The 19,355-nt window shown below is 38.5% G+C and overlaps 1 protein-coding gene across 41 annotated transcripts in view; it reads right to left on the bottom strand.

Moving 5' to 3' along the window:
* Positions 1 to 19,355, bottom strand: part of STRBP (spermatid perinuclear RNA binding protein) — a 143,670-nt gene that overhangs the window by 33,909 nt on the left and 90,406 nt on the right. For 12 of the 41 annotated variants that reach the window (XR_014081850.1, XM_081588698.1, XM_081588697.1 and 9 more), the window contains 5 exons: positions 15,710 to 15,801; positions 15,076 to 15,171; positions 13,745 to 13,856; positions 12,984 to 13,081; positions 12,680 to 12,791 (listed from right to left, as the gene is read on the bottom strand). Coding sequence is in view for 39 of the 41 variants with exons in the window: in XM_081588698.1 (XP_081444824.1) it covers positions 12,680 to 12,791; positions 12,984 to 13,081; positions 13,745 to 13,856; positions 15,076 to 15,171; positions 15,710 to 15,801 (510 nt within the window). In the remaining 2 variants the exon portion in view is untranslated. The remainder of the gene's footprint in view (positions 1 to 12,679; positions 12,792 to 12,983; positions 13,082 to 13,744; positions 13,857 to 15,075; positions 15,172 to 15,709; positions 15,802 to 19,355) is intronic. The other 29 variants (XR_014081851.1, XM_081588703.1, XM_081588701.1 and 26 more) reach the window with 5 other exon arrangements.

Below are 19,355 nucleotides of genomic sequence, written 5' to 3'. Positions count from 1 at the left end.
TGATGTTCTCTCTTCAACAGAAGGCAATATCTACTTATATCTGCTTAGTATTGTATTTCATCTCCATTACATAAAACTGTGCATATGCCAGTCTCCCAGAATGCAGTCATCAAGAGACAGAGTTAAGAAGGAACAACGTCTATTCAATCAGTCTCCCACTCATTAAGTTGCATTAAAAGCTGCTCTCTGATTGCCTGGAATTCACAAGCTGGCTTAAACATACAGATCTGTTCTCTAAAATCTCCAGCTACATGAACAGTTGCATGGATTAAGCTTCATTCTACCATCTCTGCTACTGGACAAGGGCTGTAAAATCTGGAGCTAATCATAATAGTAATGGGGTTGGGGAGCATGCCCTACAAAAAAACAAGCTGTTCTCAATATATACAGTACCCAGAAACAAGAAGTCATTTGAGAGGCAACAATTGTTAAAAGCAACAGGTGAGAGCTTACCACATGCCTGGCACTGTTCTTAATACTTTATATGAATTTATTTATTTAATTCTCACAAGCATCCTATGAAGTCTTTACTTCATCATTCTCATTACAATTTCATTCATGTATTTATCCAGCAACAAATATTAATAGAGCATTTCTATGTTCAGGACAGTTTTAGATGCTAGACATTGAGAACAAAACAACTTCCCTGTTTTTAGAGAGCGTGTGTGCACTTAGTGGTGGAGAAAGGCCAACATGTCATATGGTCCCAAGCACAATGCAGAAAAGTAAGAGACTTAAGGGAGAGGAGGCATTGCTATTTTTTAACATGTGGTGCCCATCAGAAACACATCACTTATAGATAAAGTAATTAACTGACAAAGACTTGAAGAAAAGAAATTCAGCTATTCGGGGAAAGAGCCCCAGGAAGAGAAAACTCAACTACAAAGGTCTTCCAGCAGGAACACACTAAGAAACAACATAAAGGCCTGAGTGGTGGAGTGGCACGAACAACACCGGGACAAGAGAAGACGATGAGCAAGAGCAGAAGTCCTCAACCTTAACTAACTCACTAGAGGAATTTTTGGAAAATACAAAAGTTCCACTTCTAGTATGAGAAAGTAAGTCAGTGGAAACAGACTTCCTGACAAGAGTAATTAGAAAAGCTGGACCAAATGCAGAATAAATATCTGCTCCTGTGCAATAATGAATCATGGAGTCAAGGTCCAGGAGATGAAGGAAACCTTGCACTGGGGGCCACATTTCCCTTGCAGGTATCTTCCACCCCCAGGAGAAGCCACTAAGAACTGAACAGAGCACTTCTTAAAAAACTTTTTTTATTATGGAAAATTTCAAACACACACAAAAATGTAAACAGTAGTATAATAAATTGCCATGAATCCATCAATTAGCTTTAAGAATTATCAAAACGTGACCGATCTCATCCCATCTGTATCATTCTCTTGTCCTCTCTCCATTTTTGTTAAACAATTGACCCTTGTTGGTTATTTATTTTAAATATAGCCATGTGTACATGTCAATTCCAAACTCTGTAACAATCCCTCAGCTTCAGGTAATGGTAAGTTCTGAACAGAGTACTTTTAATAGGCACCCAGGTCTCAGGAATCAAAACCTGAACTTTAAGGATCTCCAAAAGAGGAAGGCCTGGTGAATTCCCCACACTGTGGAATGGCCCTCTCCAATGCCCTATGTGGGAAGTAAATGAAGTGGAAATAGTCTGGATTTCACAAGGATGAGGCCCAGCTTCAAATCACCTAAACCCCCAATGGCATTAGGATGATCCAGATTGCCAATTCCACTCGCCCAGAAGCAAATATGAATGCTCCATGAAGGAGGGCTCATTACTCTAGTCATTAAATTCTAAAAGTTTTTCAACTTATATTTCCAGTACTCAAAACAAAAACACATGAAAACACAAGATATTCTGAATAAAAATCATGAGAATCAGCAGAAAATAGAAACAGATCCCCAAAAGACACTGAAGATGATGCATTCTTTCAGAAACAAACTGTATTAAAAAGAATGATCAGACTTCTCAAAAAGAAAAGACATCAAGAAGAATTTCTGCCACAGTATCTAAAGCTAGAAGAGCCAAGATTCTAGAAATTAAAAACTGAAAGACCTACAATTGGAAATAGACAACCCATAATTGAGGGGAACTGACATACCTATCTCAATAATTAAGAGAATAAAGTTTAAAAAAATTATACTACAGATGTATAAGATTTAAACAACATAAAGATCAAATGTGACCTGACATGTAAAGAATATTCTGACTCCACCAACTGCAGAGCATACACATCTTTTCAAAGTATGAATCATTTATAAAAAATGACCATGTGCTGAGCCATAAACTAAGTTTCAAGAAATACCAAGTTCAGTTCAGTCGCTCAGTTGTATCCGACTCTTTGCAACCCCATGGACTGCAGCACGCCAGGCTTCCCTTGCCATCACCAACTCCCAAAGCTTGTTCAAACCTCATGTCTATGAAGTCGGTGATGCCATCCAACCATCTCATCGTCTGTCATCCCCTTCTCCTGCCTTCAATCTTTCCCAGCATCAGGGTCTTTTACAGTGAGTCAGTTCTTCGCATCAAGTGGCCAAAGTATTGGAGCTGCAGCTTCAGCGTTATTCCTTCGAAAGAATATTCAGGACTGATTTCCTTTAGGATCGAATGGGTTGACCTCCTGCAGTCCAAAGGACTCTCAAGAGTCTTCAACCAACACCACAGTTCAAAAGCATCAATTCTTCAGCACTCACAGCTTTCTTTCAGTCCAACTCTCACATCCATACATGACTACTGGAAAAACCATAGCCTTGACTAGACGGACCTTTGTTGGCAAAGTAATGTCTCTGCTTTTTAATATGCTGTCTAGGTTGGTCATAGCTTTTCTTCCAAGGAGTAAACCTCTTTTAATTTCATGGCTGCAGTCACCATCTGCAGTGACTTTGGAGCCCTAAAAAATAAAGTCAGCCACTGTTTCCACTGTTTCCCCATCTATTTGCCATGAAGTGATGGGACCAGATGCCATGATCTTCATTTTTTTAATGCTGAATCTTAAGCCAGCTTTTTCACTTTTATCAAGAGGCTATTCAGTTCCTCTTCGACTTCTGTCATAAGGGTGGTGTCATTTGCATATCTAAGGTTATTGATTTTCCCCCAGCATTCTTTGGGACTGCAAGGAAAATGGACCATTTCCAGTCCTGTGGCCACCGCTGAGTTTTCCAGACTTGCTGGCATATTGAGTACAGCACTTTCACAGCATCAACTTTTAGGATTTGAAATAGCTCAACTGGAATTCCATCACCTCCACTAGCTTTGTTTGTAGTGATGCTTCCTAAGGCCCACTTGACTTCACACTCCAAGATGTCTGGTTCCAGGTGAGTGAGGACACCACTGTAGTTAGCTGGGTCATGAAGATCTTTTTTGTACAGTTCTTCTGTGTATTCTTGCCACCTTTTCTTAATATCTTCTGCTTGTGTTAGGTCCATACCATTTCTGTCCTTTATTGTGCCCATCTTTGCATGAAGTGTTCCCTTGATATCTCGAATTTTCTTGAAGAGATCACTAGTCTTTCCCATTCTATTATTTCCTCTATTTCGTTGCATTGATCGCTGAGGAAGGCTTTCTTCTCTCTCCTTGCTATTCTTTGGAACTCTGCATTCAGATGGGTATATCTTTCGTTTTCTCCTTTGCCTTTAGTTTCTCTTCTTTTGTCAGCTATTTGTAACACCTCCTCAGACAACCATTTTGTCTTTGCATTTCTTTTTCTTGGGGATGGTCTTGATCACTGCCTCCTGTACAACGTCACAAGCCTCTGTCCATAGTTCTTCAGGCACTCTGTCTATCAGATCTAATCCCTCGAATCTATTTGTCACTGCCACTGTATAATCAAAAGGGATTTGATTTAGGTCACACCTCAATGGTCTAGTGGTTTTCCCTACTTTATTCAATTTAAGTCTGAATTTTGCAATAAGGAGTTCATGATCTGAGCCACAGTCAGCTCCTGGTTTTATTTTTGCTGACTGTATAGAGCTTCTTCATCTTCTCCTGCAAAGAATATAATCAATCTTATTTTGATGTTGACCATGTGGTGATGTCCATGTGTAGAGTTGTCTCTTGTGTTGTTGGAAGAGGATGTTTGTTATGACCAGTGCGTTCTCTTGGCAAAACTCTGTTAGCCTTTTGCCCTGCTTCATTTAGTACTCCAAGACCAAACCTGATGGAGTGTGAGGGGGTAGGGGTGCAGCAGAATAACACAAAGCATGTTCTCAGATCACAGTAGAATAAGTGAGCTCAAAAATAGAGATTAACTAGAAAATCTTCATTTGTCTGGATATTAAGCAATGACATTTAAATGTCTTGTGTGTCAAAGAACTGGTAACAAGGGAAAATTAAAAAATAGTTTTAACCAACTGATAATGAGTAAATACTAATGTAAAAAGTATCATTTCACACGCTAGTAAAGTAATGCTCAAAATTCTCCAAGCCAGGCTTTAGCAATACGTGAACTGTGAACTTCCAGATGTTCAAGCTGGTTTTAGAAAAGGCAGAAGAACCAGAGATCAATTGCCAACATCCGATGGATCATCGAAAAAGCACGAGAGTTCCAGAAAAACATCTATTTCTGCTTTATTGACTATGCCAAAGCCTTTGACTGTGTGGATCACAATAAACTGTGGAAAATTCTGAAAGAGATGGGAATACCAGACCATCTGACCTGCCTCTTGAGAAACCTGTATACAGGTCAGGAAGCAACAGACTGGTTCCAAATAGGAAAAGGAGTACGTCAAGGCTGTATATTGTCACCCTGCTTATTTAACTTCTATGCAGAGTACATCATGAGAAACGCTGGGCTGGAAGAAGCACAAGCTGGAATCAAGATTGCCGGGAGAAATATCAATAACCTCCGATATGCAGATGACACCACCCTTATGGCAGAAAGTGAGAGAGGAGAGTGAAACAGTTGGCTTAAAGCTCAACATTCAGAAAACTAAGATCATGGCATCTGGTCCCATCACTTCATGGGAAATAGATGGGGAAACAGTGGGAACAGGGGCTGACTTTATTTTTCTGGGCTCCAAAATCACTGCAGATGGTGATTGCAGCCATGAAATTAAAAGATGCTTACTCCTTGGAAGGAAAGCTATGACCAACGTAGATAGCATATTAAAAAGCAGAGACATTACTTTGCCAACAAAGGTCCGTCTAGTCAAGGCTATGGTTTTTCCAGTAGTCATGTATGGATGTGAGAGTTGGATGGTGAAGAAAGCTGAGCGCCGAAGAATTGATGCTTTTGAACTGTGGTGCTGGAGAAGACTCTTGAGAGTCCCTTGGACTGCCAGGAGATCCAACCAGTCCATCCTAAAGGAGATCAGTCCTGGGTGTTCATTGGAAGGACTGATGTTGAAGCTGAAACTCCAATACTTTGGCCACCTCATGTGAAGAGTTGACTCATTGGAAAAGACTCTAATGCTGGGAAGGATTGGGGGCAGGAGGAGAAGGGGATGACAGAGGATGAGATAGCTGGATGGCATCACCGACTTGATGGACATGAGTGTGGGTAAACTCTGGGAGTTGGTGATGGACAGGGAGGCCTGGCGTGCTGTGATTCATGGGGTCACAAAGAGTCAGACATGACTGAGTGAACTGAACTGAATGTAAAAAGAGTATAATGCACATAAATCTGGGCATAAAGGAAAACAGTCTTAATAGTGTATATGATAACATAAGAGGCTTGACACTAATAATGTATTCACCTCAAAATTTTTCTTAAAAGAACAGCAAATTAAACCTAAAGAATGTAGTGAGGAAGAACAAAGGACAGGAACAGAAAGCAATGAAATTAAATAAAAGCATATGCCAGGAGATGATCAAGAAACTCAAAAGCTGATTTCTTTTTAAAGACTAATAGCACTGATAAATTTGTAGTGAGAGTGATCAGAAAAAAAGAAGGTACAAAAATGTATAAAAGAGGACATCAATATTGCAGACACTAAGAACAGGATCTTATAAACTACTTTATTTTTAAATTTAGATGAAATGAACAAATTCCTAGAAAGACACAATTTACCAAAACTCTCATAAGAAGATAGCTTGACACACATTAAGGAAATTAGATCCATAAGTTAAAACCTTTCCACAAAGAAAACCTTACACTCAAATGGTTTCACTGGTAAATTCTTCCAACCATTTAAGGAAAAAATAACATCAATATTACACAATCTCTCCCAAGGAACAGAAAAAGAAGGATGGATACTTCTCAACTCATTTTAAGAGGCCCGCAAAACCTTACAGCCAAAATTGGACAAAACATTACAACAATGGAAAACTGCTGATTAATCTAACACACAAAAACCTGTGTTTCTATGAACTGCTCACTAAAACCCACACAAGGTTGTTCACAGCATCTTTATCTGTAATAGTCAAAAACTAGAGACAAACAAAATGTCCTACAATAGGTGCATGACTTAACCAAACTCTGGTTCATTTGTGCCACAGAATCCTACTTAACAGTAAAAAGGAATAAACTATTGACATGTACCAACAACATGGATGGGTCACAAAAGTACCATGCTAAGTGGGAGGATAAGGATCTCAAAAAATCACATAATGATAACTTCATTGATATAAAATTCTTGAAGTAACAAAATTACAGAGATGGAGAAAAATGAGTAGTTTCCAAGGCTTGAGGGCTTCCCTTGTAGCTCAGCTGGTAAAGAATCCGCCTGCAATGCGGGAGGACCCGGGTTCAATCCCTGGGTTGGGAAGATCCCCTGGAGAAGGGAAAGGCTACCCATTCCAGTATTCTGACCTGGAGAATTCCATAGACTGTATAGTCCATGGGGTCACAAAGAGTCGGACATGACTGAGCAACTTTCACTGCAAAGCTTGAGGATGGCTGAAGGAAGAGGAGCGGGATTGCTCTAAACAGGCCACATACACAAGTTCTCTGTGGTGATGAAATCGTTTGTGTCTTGATTGCCAGGGGGTTACACAAATCTACACGTTATAAAGTGGCATAAAATCTATACACACATTGTATAAATGTCAACGTCTTGGTTTCCATATTCTCCTATAGTTACATAAGAGGTAACCACTGGGAGAAACCAGGTGAAGGGTCCATAGGACATCTCTGTATGATCTTAGCAATTTCCTATGAATCTGTAATTATAGGTAACAAGGGGAACAACAACAACAAAAAGAAACCTGCTGCTTTATTGAGAACAGGTAAGATGGGCAAGGAAGACCAGGTACGGCAGACAGACAATACAAAGGTAAGAGATGACAAGGGCAGCTTAGGCCAGGATGGCAGCAGTGAAGAAGTTAAAGAGCTGAATACTAGACACGCTTTGAAAGTAAAACAGCCAGATTTGCTGCTGATGTGCACGTGGGTGAAAGAAAGAGAAGATTCAAGGGTGAAGGTTTTTGGCCTGAGCACAGAGTTGGGTAGTTTCCAACGTCTGGGATGGCGATAACTATGGGAAGAACAGGTGAGAAGGACAGGACATCTGAAGTGTGAGGTGTCTGTGAGATATCCATGAGGAAACACTGAGAGGCATTTAGATAGGGAGGGCTGAGGTCAAGGGCTGAGAGTCTAGAGTGAAAACATAAACTTCACAATCTGTAGTGAATAGAAGGTATTTCGAGACAAGAGACTAGATGACGTCTCTGAAAGAGTCTAAACGGCTGTAAATAAAGAAAAATGGTCTGAGGTCTGCACCCTGGACACTTTAATATTCAGAAATCAGGAAGACGAGAAAAAACAAAGACAGCTGAGGAAAGTACAGTGGTGTAAAGATCCATGACAAAGTAATGACCTGGACGTCAAATGAAAAGTAGTATTTCACGTCAGAAAAAGTGTCTGACAATACCAAATGCTGTTGAGGATATAAAACAATAGGAACTCTCATACACTTCTGGTAGGAATATAAATTGCTATGTGTACCACTTCCTAGATCATACACTGGTCCACAGTAACTCCTGCATCTATACTCCAGAAGGCATATATAAGTAAGCTCCCAGCAACAATGTGGGTGGCTGCCAAAAAATAAAAAGAAGCCTAATGTCCTTCCAGAGTACAATGGCTAAACTACAGCATATTCATAATGGACATTATATAAGTATAAAATGAACTATGACTATAGGCAGTAACGTGAAAGTATCCCAAACAACACTGGACAGAAAGATGCCAGTCACGGAAGATTAAATTTAGTAGGATTTTATTTCTGTAAAGTTCTACGCAATAGCAAATTAAATTAAGAAAGCACACAAAGGTGGAAAAGCTTTAAAGAAAATCAAGAATATTATCATCAAAATATCAGTAGTTCAAGGAGCAGGGAAGTGATGTGTTAGGATAAATAAATGTTTTCTGAGAAGCTGACAATGTTCTGTTTCTTAACTAGGATGGTGATTAGATAGAATTTTTAAATAATTAGTTTTTTAATGATACATATCTTATATTTTTCTATATATAACTAATTATATCGGAAAAAGTGTTCATCTGTGCCCAGTGTTGCTGAAAAGGTCACAGGAGAGATTTAGGTAGAGAGATGAGGAAGAAAGTCTGGTTAGAATAAGCTTTAAAGAAAGTGAGGAAAAGGAAAAAGAAACAACAGACCACTCTTTCCAAAAGTACTCCTATAAAAGGGAGCAGCTTCTTCCTGTTGGAGAAAGTTGCAGAAGCAAGGGGGAGTTTAGCTTTGTTTTTCAAATGAGAGTCATCACAGCAGGTTTTGATGCTGATGAGAACGGTCCAGCAGAAGAGGAGGAATTGATGCTGGTGAGAAAAGAAAGAATTGCTAGAATGATGTCCATCTGTAGGCAAAAGGGGATGTGATATAGTGGATGAGTAGAAAGGCTGGGCTTTACCCAGTCAAGGGAAGGAAAGGAAAGTGCAAGGGGACCTCAAGCAAACAAGGTCATCAGTTGAGAAGGAGGACTGGGGAGAAAAGGATAAAAGTGATAGAAGATGTGCAACAGTCGTCTAGGAAAATTGGAGAACTCTAGAACTTACAGGAGAACTGCCACCCAACACAAATAGTCTACTTAAGGTTAATGTCTGAAACTTAAAGGGAAAGCACTTAAGATGACCAAGTATTTTTTTCTTCCATGATGTCTAACAACCTGGTGTAGGCAAAGAGTTGGATTTCAACCAGAGTTGCTGGGAAGAGAGGATTAACAAAGAAGGAATATGCAAGGGAGTGATCATAATGAGAGACCTCATGACTATAAGCAGAGAAGTGACAGAAGTGAGAACACAAGCAAGGTGAAGCACTCTGAGAAGTTAACAGAATCAATGATGAGTATCAGGAATTGGAGCAGAAGTACTAGACATTATGACAACTAGAGGCGGTTACAATGTGGGATTTTTGAGAATGAATTAGGGAGAGGGCACAAGTATACATACTGAAGACAAGATCTAGGATATGTCCTCAAAATGCACACCTAAGACGAAGTAGAAAATATTTGTGAGAGAGGAAGTCAAGGAATTAAGAAGTCAGAATTCTAAAGAAAAAAAATCATCTAAATGCATATTGAAATCACCAAGAATTCTAAAAATAAAGTTTAAAAGCCAATGTCAGGAAGCCAGGTGCTAAAAACATGAAAGCATGAAGAACAATGCAGCTCATGTCTGGAGGCAACAGCCTTGACTCCCTCATCTTACGGCCAAGCCATGCAGCTAGTAACTGATAGGACTCAAATGGAAACACCAACTGTCTGGTTCTATTTTAAGCTATATATTGACAGACCAGCAGTTCCCAAAATGTTGAGAAAAAACCTTTAAAGTTAAAAGAAGTCTAACTCACATAACAATAGATACACTTTTCAGTTCAGTTCAGTGCAGTCACTCAGTCATGTTCAACTCTTTGCAACGCCATGAATCGCAGCACAACAGGCCTCCCTGTCCATCACCAACTCCCGGAGTTCACCCAAACCCATGTCCATCGAGTCGGTGATACCATCCAGCTATCTCATCCTCTGTCATCCCCTTCTCCTCCTGCCCCCAATCCTTCCCAGCATTAGGGTCTTTTCCAATGAGTCCACTCTTCGCATGAGGTAGCCAAAGTATTGGAGTTTCAGCTTCAACATCAGTCCTTCCAATGAACACCCAGGACTGATCTCCTTTAGGATGGACTGGTTGGATCTCCTTGCAGTCCTAGGGACTCTCAAGAGTCTTCTCCAACACCACAGTTCAAAGCATCAATTCTTTGGCGCTCAGCTTTCTTCACTGTCCAACTCTCACATCCATACATGACTACTGGAAAAACCATAGCCTTGACTAGACAGACCTTTGTTGGCAAAGTAATGTCTCTGCTTCAGACAAATGAGTCCGAAATGCAGTACTTGGATGCAATCTCAAAAATGACAGAATGATCTGTTTGTTTCCAAGGCAAACCATTCAATATCACGGTAATCAAAGTCTATGCCCCAACCAATAACGCTGAAGAAGCTGAAGTTGAACGGTTCTATGAAGACCTACAAGACCTTTTAGAACTAACACCCAAAAAAGATGTCCTTTTCATTATAGGGGACTGGAATGCAAAAGTAGGAAGTCAGGAAACACCTGGAGTAACAGGCAAATTTGGCCTTGGAGTACACAATGTAGCAGGGCAAAGGCTAATAGAGTTTTGCCAAGAGAACACACTGGTCATAGCAAACACCCTCTTCCAACAACACAAGAGAAGACTCTACACATGGACATCACCAGATGGTCAATACCGAAATCAGACTGATTCTATTCTTCGCAGCCAAAGATGGAGAAGCTCTATACAGTCAGCAAAAACAAGACCGGGAGTGGACTGTGGCTCAGATCATGAGCTCCTTATTGCCAAATTCAGACTTAAATTGAAGAAAGTAGGGAAAACCACTAGACCATTCATGACCTAAATCAAATCCCTTATGATTATACAGTGGAAGTGACAAATAGATTTAAGGGACTAGATCTGACAGACAGGGTGCCTGATGAACTATGGACAGAGATTCTTGACATTGTACAGGAGACAGGGATTAAGACCATCTCCATGGAAAAGAAATGCAAAAAAGCAAAATGGCTGTCTGAGGAGGCCATACAAATAGCTGTCAAAAGAAGAGAAGCGAAAAGCAAAGGAGAAAAGGAAAGATATTCTCATCTGAATGCAAAGTTCCAAAGAATAGCAAGGAGAGATAAGTAAGCCTTCCTCAGCAATCAATGCAAAGAAATAGAGGAAAATAACAGAATGGGAAAGACTAGAGAGCTCTTCAAGAAAATTAGAGATACCAAGGGAACATTTCATGCAAAGATACACTTTTACTATCCAATAAAAGACAAAACACAAAACCAGAAGAACTACTACGAATTCAGTGACTAAAATAAAATTTTTCATTATTAACTCTAAGAATCTACAAATATATATGAAATTTCTATTCAGTCATTCAATCTAGAGACATGGTTATGTGAATCTCTTTCAAAAATGCTGCTGAGTGAGCCCTCTCTGCAAGAAAATGGCTATCATTCCACATTTATTGAGCATTGGTTTGTAATAGCTCTGTGGTGGGCTCTGGAGGATTCCTTACCCCTGAGGAATTTACAGCAGAAGGCAGTGATACTCAAACTTTTCAGTCTCAGGACCACTTTATCCTCTTAAAAATCATTGAGCACCCAAAGAACTTTGTTTTGTGGGTAGTATCAATCAATAGTTAGCATATTAGAAATTAAAACAAAAATTTTAATACAAAAAATTCATTAGCCATCAGAGTGACGATGCCATCACAAGTCATATGCAGCTTCTAGAAAACTGTAAACTCATGAAAGAGCAGAAATGGGTGGAAAAAAAAGCTTTAGTATTATTATGAAATAATTTTGATTTGGTAGACTCCTTGAAAAGTGTTTAGACACATTGGAATTCTGTTCTTTAAATAAACAGATTGGGCCACTGCACTATTTTTGTCATAAAAAAAATTATTAGAATAGTATCATTCCTGGTAGGTGGGATGCCCCAGGTGAAAATAACTGGTGTTAAACATCCCACCTTCTAGTATAACAGGAGAGAGAGGGAGGGAGGTTTTTTGTGGCATAATGAGAATAAGAAGGTTCACATTTGAGTATGTACTGTTTCCAAGCACTGAGCTGGGCATATAATCTGACAATAGCCAATAAGTGGGAGTAATACCCACAACACAAGAGATGAACTAATTGCTCAAGGCCTAAAGCTAGTGAGCAGGGGCACTGTGAGGGGAATCCGGTCATATTGACCCTAAAGCCTTTGCTCTTTCTGCTGAAACTCTGAGTTCACACAGACTAGAACAAATGGAAAACAGTTCTGAATTTTCCAATATATTTTTCTCCTTCATTATGCTTATGTTTTCTCTTTCTTGGTTCCATAACACTTCCAAGCATGACAAGATCATCAAACTGATGAGTGACCATGACATCTCCCCCTAGCTTGTGACTTTTCTCTTCACTTCAGACCAAGGGTTCTCAGAGTGTCATCCCTAAGTCTATGCAGTAATGGAATCTGATCAACAATAGCCAAATGAGTTTGTCACTAGAAAGAACAAATGAAAGCAAGTTGATGTTATTGATGGGACAGAAGAAAATGAGGAAGAAAAGCAGTAAACGCTCTTAAATATGACTTGGGTTAAAAACTTCAAATTCTCTCAGCTCTAACAAGAGAAACATTTCACGATCATCTCCATCACTGCCCACATGCAACCCCAATACAAAATATTTATACTCACCTTCTTTATCAGTAACTGACCAGGAATATTTCTGAAAAGGCTTACTAGATGGAAGAGGGTCCATCTCCAGCACTTTATAGATCTGACCAAAGGCTGATAGTCTGAGTGCATGCTAAAGAAAAAAAGATTGTATTTATTCAAATTTTTCATTCATAAAGCCCTTAGAACATCTAGCTAAAAACACATTCATCAAATGCTATTATTATGATGACAAAAGTCCCCAACAGAAGGCAAGAAAAAAGTTTTTAAATAAATTACATGATATCCCTTCTAAGAGACCACAGTCATAGGGCCCATCTCCTACCTGTGCACTGTGGGTAATATCTTCTTTTTGCTGGATGGTCATATAGCTTAGAGCATCTGTTGGATCTCGCTCACAAGGATCATGAAGACCAGGACCTCCTTTGGCAAAGGCAAAAAAAACACACAAGTACCATTCAGAACTGAACTTAGAATTCAATAAACTAACACAAAATAGAGAGAAAGAAAAAAATGGACAAGAAAAAGAAAAGAAAAGAAAAAAAAAACCTAAAAGAACAAGGTTAAAAGTCTGCTGAATTAAATGGAGTAAAATGGACACTTATTTCCAATATGTTAGCATTTAAATGTCCTTATTTTACTAGAAGGCATTTGTATATCTAAGGTCAAAATTGGGTCTTAACTCTGAAAATTTAGAAACAGCATGATGAATCACCCCAAATCTTTTAAGGGATTATATATGGAAAAAAAGACCAAATTTAATTTTTCCAAATTAAACACCAGACTGCAAACAGAATGAATGTTATACATTTTAACTTAACATAACCATTTTCAAATTCAGAGTTCTGGGTAAAGCAACTTCATAGCAGACACAATATCTTATTAGTACCTTTTATGTTAGTACATATAAAACATAAATTACAATTATTGAAAGAGTTTTATGACACTTCTAGTTGCTAAAATTCAACGCAAAACAACTCCTACACATCATTTTCCTGTGTAGAGGACAAACTTAGCACATAATAGAAAACTAAATTAAAATGAAATTGTTCTGATTCTTCTGCCTCCAGAGTTTGAAACCCTTACCAGGAAGTAGAATTCCAGATGCCAAACACTCCATTACTCGTCTCAAGGCCTCCCCAGCGCCCAAAGGTCTATTACAAGTACCTATAGACTTTTCACATATAAGCTCTAGTGGCTAGAAGATATTAAATTACAAATTAGTACATGCACCAAGTGTTAAAAGGTTTCCAGTTAAATGTGAGCTGACATTTCTATCTACAATGGAGGCCAAAAAGGTTAAAGTCCATTTACCATTTAGGGCCCAATTAACTTTTCCCACTTGATTATCAAGTTTTACCCCAGCCAGGGTGCTTAAATCAACCATTTTTGAGAGAACATATTCAGAAGACTTTTTGCTACAAAAACTTTATTTTCAGTTACCCTGAAAGGATTACTAAAGAAACTGCAGTCATCTAACTTAACAAAGATTTAACAAGCCTTCATGTAGGTTAGTAATGGCCAATAAATAATCAGTGTTCAAACCCAGCCCACCTATCTCCCACTTAACCTAGGACGGGCTCAAACCATAATAAGACTTCATTCCACACATTCTGTCCCAAGTAGTACAACTGGAATTAAAAACGGACCAAATCTCCATATTTAATAAACTAAAAGGTTCATGATGCCAATATCAAAGTAATAACTGCTAAATTAATCTAAAGTAACCCTTTATAGCTTTCCTTGTTTCATAATGTTCTTTATTGGGTCAAGCATAATAATTTCCAAATTAATTAAGTCTGGCAACATACATTTTAAACTACAGTTAACTGTACTATTCACCTAACTTTAATTACTAGTATGAACTTATTTTTAAATGTCTATACTCAAAAGAGAAAGGAAAAGAAGGTATGGGAACCTTATACTGGTATACTAGGTAATTTTTATTTTAAATGGAAGTAGCACTGAAAGAGAAATGTGCCAGTCAAGCATGCTTTTCCAGGCAGTAGGTGAATAATCATCAACCATCAGTGGAGAGTAAAAGTGCAGGAAGACACTCACTTTTAACAGGTAAAGAATCTTTTGTCAGAAAAAATATCTCAGTCTCTATAATATGAATATGATGAAGTAAAAGAGACATTTTTCACACATAAGCTCTAGTGGCTAGAAGATATTAAATTACTTATTAAATTTACATATTTTATAAATTAATGTAAATTTGTAAATGCAAATGGATGTATAATACAAATGAAATTCATTAAAAAATCATATAAAAAGCTCTATAATTTTTTTCCCAGAACTTACAAACAGATAAATGCATACCTTAGCCAACTCAGAATACAGTAACATATAATTTCTACAGGATTTCCTCTGACTATAGTTTCAGAATTTGCTTTTAATCATATTTAAGTACTTACCCATCCTTTTAATGGTGCCCATGTAGGGACTCTGTTGCACAAATCACGGAGAATGCGGAGGACAATTACACATGACTTTAATCCATTTGCCCTTGCCTAAAACAAACAAAATGATTCCAATATCCCTGTTGAAATCCATTCTTCATTTTAAGGACACTGATCATGGACAGGTTCTTTAAAATGAATACTAACTGGTCAATCATTCATAAGTTGTCAAAGCAAACCAAAAAATCAAGTTATTAAAAGTAGTAAAATTATGGTTTAGAAAGGCAGAGTTTAAAGTAAAGGAAGTATATTATTATAATTGGCTTTATATGGCAATATAAAGCAACTCCATTTCCAGGCAACTGTCTTGAATTTTTAGCTTTTCTCATCCATGTTTGCATTTTATAAGCTATCATTTGAAATTCAGAATACTAAGTCCAAAAGGATTATATGACAATTAAACATGAGTAACTATAGTAGAAGCTACAGTAGGCACTTCACCTAAATTAAATCATTTACTCCTACAATAACCCTAAGAGGTAGAGTGCACCCCAGTTCATACACTACATGGAAACCATTAAGCGGCAGGTGTCCCGAATGAAACCTGCACAGGGTCACAGTCACAGTAAGAGAAGAACAAAAGGCCAACCTGAAACCATTTGGCATGTCGAAGAGACGCCAAGGCGTTCAGGCATTTCTGCCTGTCCAATAAGTCCGGAGGATCTTTCATCGCAACCTTTTCTAATGGGAAAATGGGATAAAGAGAGACAGATACAATTTGACCAAGGGGTTCCTGTCAAATTACCAAGTAATACAAATAAAAAGAAGAGCAGCATATGAGTGAACTAATAAGACTCCCAGAAGATTTCAGGTTTTGGCTTTGTTGCTTTCTTTCTAAATTATGTGCACTATCATTACTTAGGTAAATCATCAACAGAGCCATTCTGCGCGCAAGTACAACAGGAGCACAAAGGCACTCGCTCAGTCAGTGAACAAGTCAGTGATCACTGCTACATACAATCTGGGATCTTATTAAGCACGTATGTAACATCACAGGGCACAAAATAGGGACACAGCACTTTTCCTTCGACAGGGTACAAAGAGTGGAAATCTGGGACCAATAGCAATAACAACTTTTCTTTATAGAAGAAGGGATTTTAATCACTAATCAGTTCTTAAGGAAAATTAGGGCTTAGGTCATCATTTTGAGATATACTAAGACTAACAATACACTGAGCATGGCAATTTTATTTTACAACAAAATTAACTCATCCAACAAGATAACCATTAATAGAAACTTTACCCCATTGATAAGACCTCTTCTAGTGCAACCATGGAGTTCTCTATTTCTTCTCTAAACCAAAACTATTAAAACTAAACTATGAAATATGTTGAAATACATTTCAAGTTTTGCATACCCTTTTTTTCCAAAAAGCAGCAAAGAATACTATTGAAGTACAACTATCTGACTTGCCTTAACATTTCAGAGTTGGATTTGATGGCCAAGAGCAGCAAAATTGAGAACTCAAACATGTGATTAGTGACAAATATTCATATTTGAGAAGATGTCACAAAATACTAAATCCATGTTTAGATAGCCAAATTTATTTCCTCTTAGCCACTAAGAAGTGGGTTTTTAAACGTTTGAAGAATCGGTGCATTAATTTAAATGCATATAACATACAAATGTTTCTTGGAGAAGTCTCTGTCTAATCCAATGACATCATGTTTACCTTCCTCTTTTAAGATCTCAGAGAGCCCACCGACACCCCCCGGCACAATCAGTCAGTCTCAGCAGTCTGCCTATGTGGGCTCTCGTTACTGGCTTCACATGTCAAGGCTGAAGTGCTACACACTGATTTTCTGACAGGTGAGCTCTACAGCAGATACCTGCACTGTTTCACATTAGTATCTGCCAACAAATTCACAGTATGGGCTCTCGTTCCATTACCCTTTTCTCCTCATAAAGTGGAAAGCCTCAAAAAGAAATGATAATGTGCTTCTATTTATAAACATATGCAAACACACTATAGGTATTTACTTCATAGGTGACCTAGTTCCTGTCTTTGCTTAATTCTTTTTAATGACACAAAACATACAAGTAATTCATTTTCGTGTTTACATGTCAAAAATGTTTAACTGTGGTCAATACAAACATCTGTGTAAAGCTCACATACAAGGCAGAACTACTATAAATGAACAGTTCTCTCTTAAAAGTTAGACATGACAAAGGTTGCTGCTGCTGCTGCTGCTGCTAAGTCGCTTCAGTCGTGTCCGACTCTGTGCGACCCCATAGCCGGCCACCCACCAGGAGCCCCCGTCCCTGGGATTCTCCAGGCAGGAATACTGGAGTGGGTTGCCAAAGGTTGACTGACTGCTAAATAATGTAATCTAAGAAAAGGAATAGACAATGCTTGTTTTTTAGGACTTTAAGAGTAAAGTAAACTATGTTTCATTCTGTCATTGGATCAAGTGAAAAGTATCAGGAAAGGTGGGAGGGCAGGAGGGCAGCAGGGGGCAAGAACAGTGGAAGAGGGGAAGGGTCAGAGAAGTTTGGGTAGGAAAAGACAAGGCAAAAGAACTCCATTTGAACTTTCTGATACTACTGTCCAGTGAACAGAGCTTGTAATTCACATCTGCTCATCACCACACAGACAGTTTTATAAGGGAACAATGGCAAAAGTGTTTAGATAAAGTCTCTTATTCCCAAAGTCAAATTATATTCATTAATTCTTATTTTAAAATACTAGTGACATCAGCTTGCTATAGACAGTCAACATTTGCAGGCAGCAGATTCTACTAAAAAGAGATGAAAGGGACAGGCAATGAACAGAAGACCTGACTAAATTCCCTTTAACATCACCATCAGAATGGCCACGTTTCTTCATGCTCTGATAGTCAAAAAGTCAAAAGATCCAAAATGTTTCAATATTCATAAGGTGAGAACAGCAGAGGGGATGTAATAATTCATCTCATTTTACCTTCTTCAAAGCTTCTTATTTTAAAACTATATAAATTTATGTGGCACTGTAGTGCTACTTGTAAGCCTTGCTTGCCTATTTCCTTTACATAATTAATAACATAGTTTTATATATTTTCATTCATTAAAAAATGTGACAATCACAGAATTGCTGCTGGAAAAACACTGCACTTCTCAAAGTAGAACCTTGAATTTAACATTTCTGTATAAACTTAAACATAGGTGTTTCAGTTTTGTGGAGAAACAAAGCTTTTCTGACAAAAAGGCCTCTTGGAGTCTTTAAGTCAGAAACAATGGAACTATGAACCATTTCATTTTTTTCCTATGCTGCTGCTGCTAAGTCGCTTCAGTCGTGTCCGACTCTGTGCGACCCCATAGACGGCAACCCACCAGGCTCTGCCGTCCCTGGGATTCTCCAGGCAAGAATACTGGAGTGGGTTGCCATTTCCTTCTCCAGTGCATGAAAGGGAAAAGTGAAAGTGAAGTCGCTCAGTCGTGTCCGACTCTTAGCGACCCCATGGACTGTAGCCTACCAGGCTCCTCTGTCCATGGGATTTTCCGGGCAAGAGTACTGGAGTGGGGTGCCATATATTTTTTCCTATAGTGACCAGTAAAACAGATTAAAAAAAAAAAAAAAAAAACCAGCATAGGGGATAGTAACAAAAATGCCAAAAGCAAAGAAAAACAGCTTTTAAAAAATTCATTGCTCAATAACCTGGCATCAGAGCATAAAGGTACATAAAACATTCTAAACAATGGAAGCACTGAAAGGAAGTCTATTATGCCTAACTTTTATTTGGTTAGGGGTTAGATCTGTGACCAGAAACACACCGTCCCGCAGGAAATGTTGGTCAGTTTCTCTCCATCCCTTACATGCTAGCTAATTCTGCCTGTTCACAAAAACACTAGCCTGCAGATGGGGCAGGGAAAAGCCAGAACATGACTGTGTTAAACAGGATTTATGTGTCTGGAACCTGGGCTCTTCAAAGGTAAAATAATCAAGCTGGGTTTTCATGAAGACCTCCCTGACATTTCAAAATTGGAATGAAGCTAAGCTACTGAGTCCATACTGACAGAATTTCTAAGGCAGCCTGAAGATATCCGGGCAGTCCTTCTCTCAATTCCTTGAGGCTGTGTGGAGAGCAGACATTAGGCTTCAAGTCACTATTCATGAGAAACCTCAGGCTACAATAATATGAACAGGTAAATGTAGCATGAAGGTAAAACAGAGCACTGTTATCCCAGTTTATGACAGAAACATCACTAGATACGACTTTTCTGCAATGCCTCAGTAGGCAGTGGGCCACTGGAAAGA

This window comes from Giraffa tippelskirchi, chromosome 4 (assembly GCF_054371585.1).
Source record: "Giraffa tippelskirchi isolate mGirTip1 chromosome 4, T2T-mGirTip1v1.2.pri, whole genome shotgun sequence".
NCBI classification, from domain to species: Eukaryota; Metazoa; Chordata; class Mammalia; order Artiodactyla; family Giraffidae; genus Giraffa; species Giraffa tippelskirchi.
The sequence above is the reverse complement of the archived record's forward strand: the minus strand, read 5'-3'. Positions and strand labels throughout refer to the sequence as shown.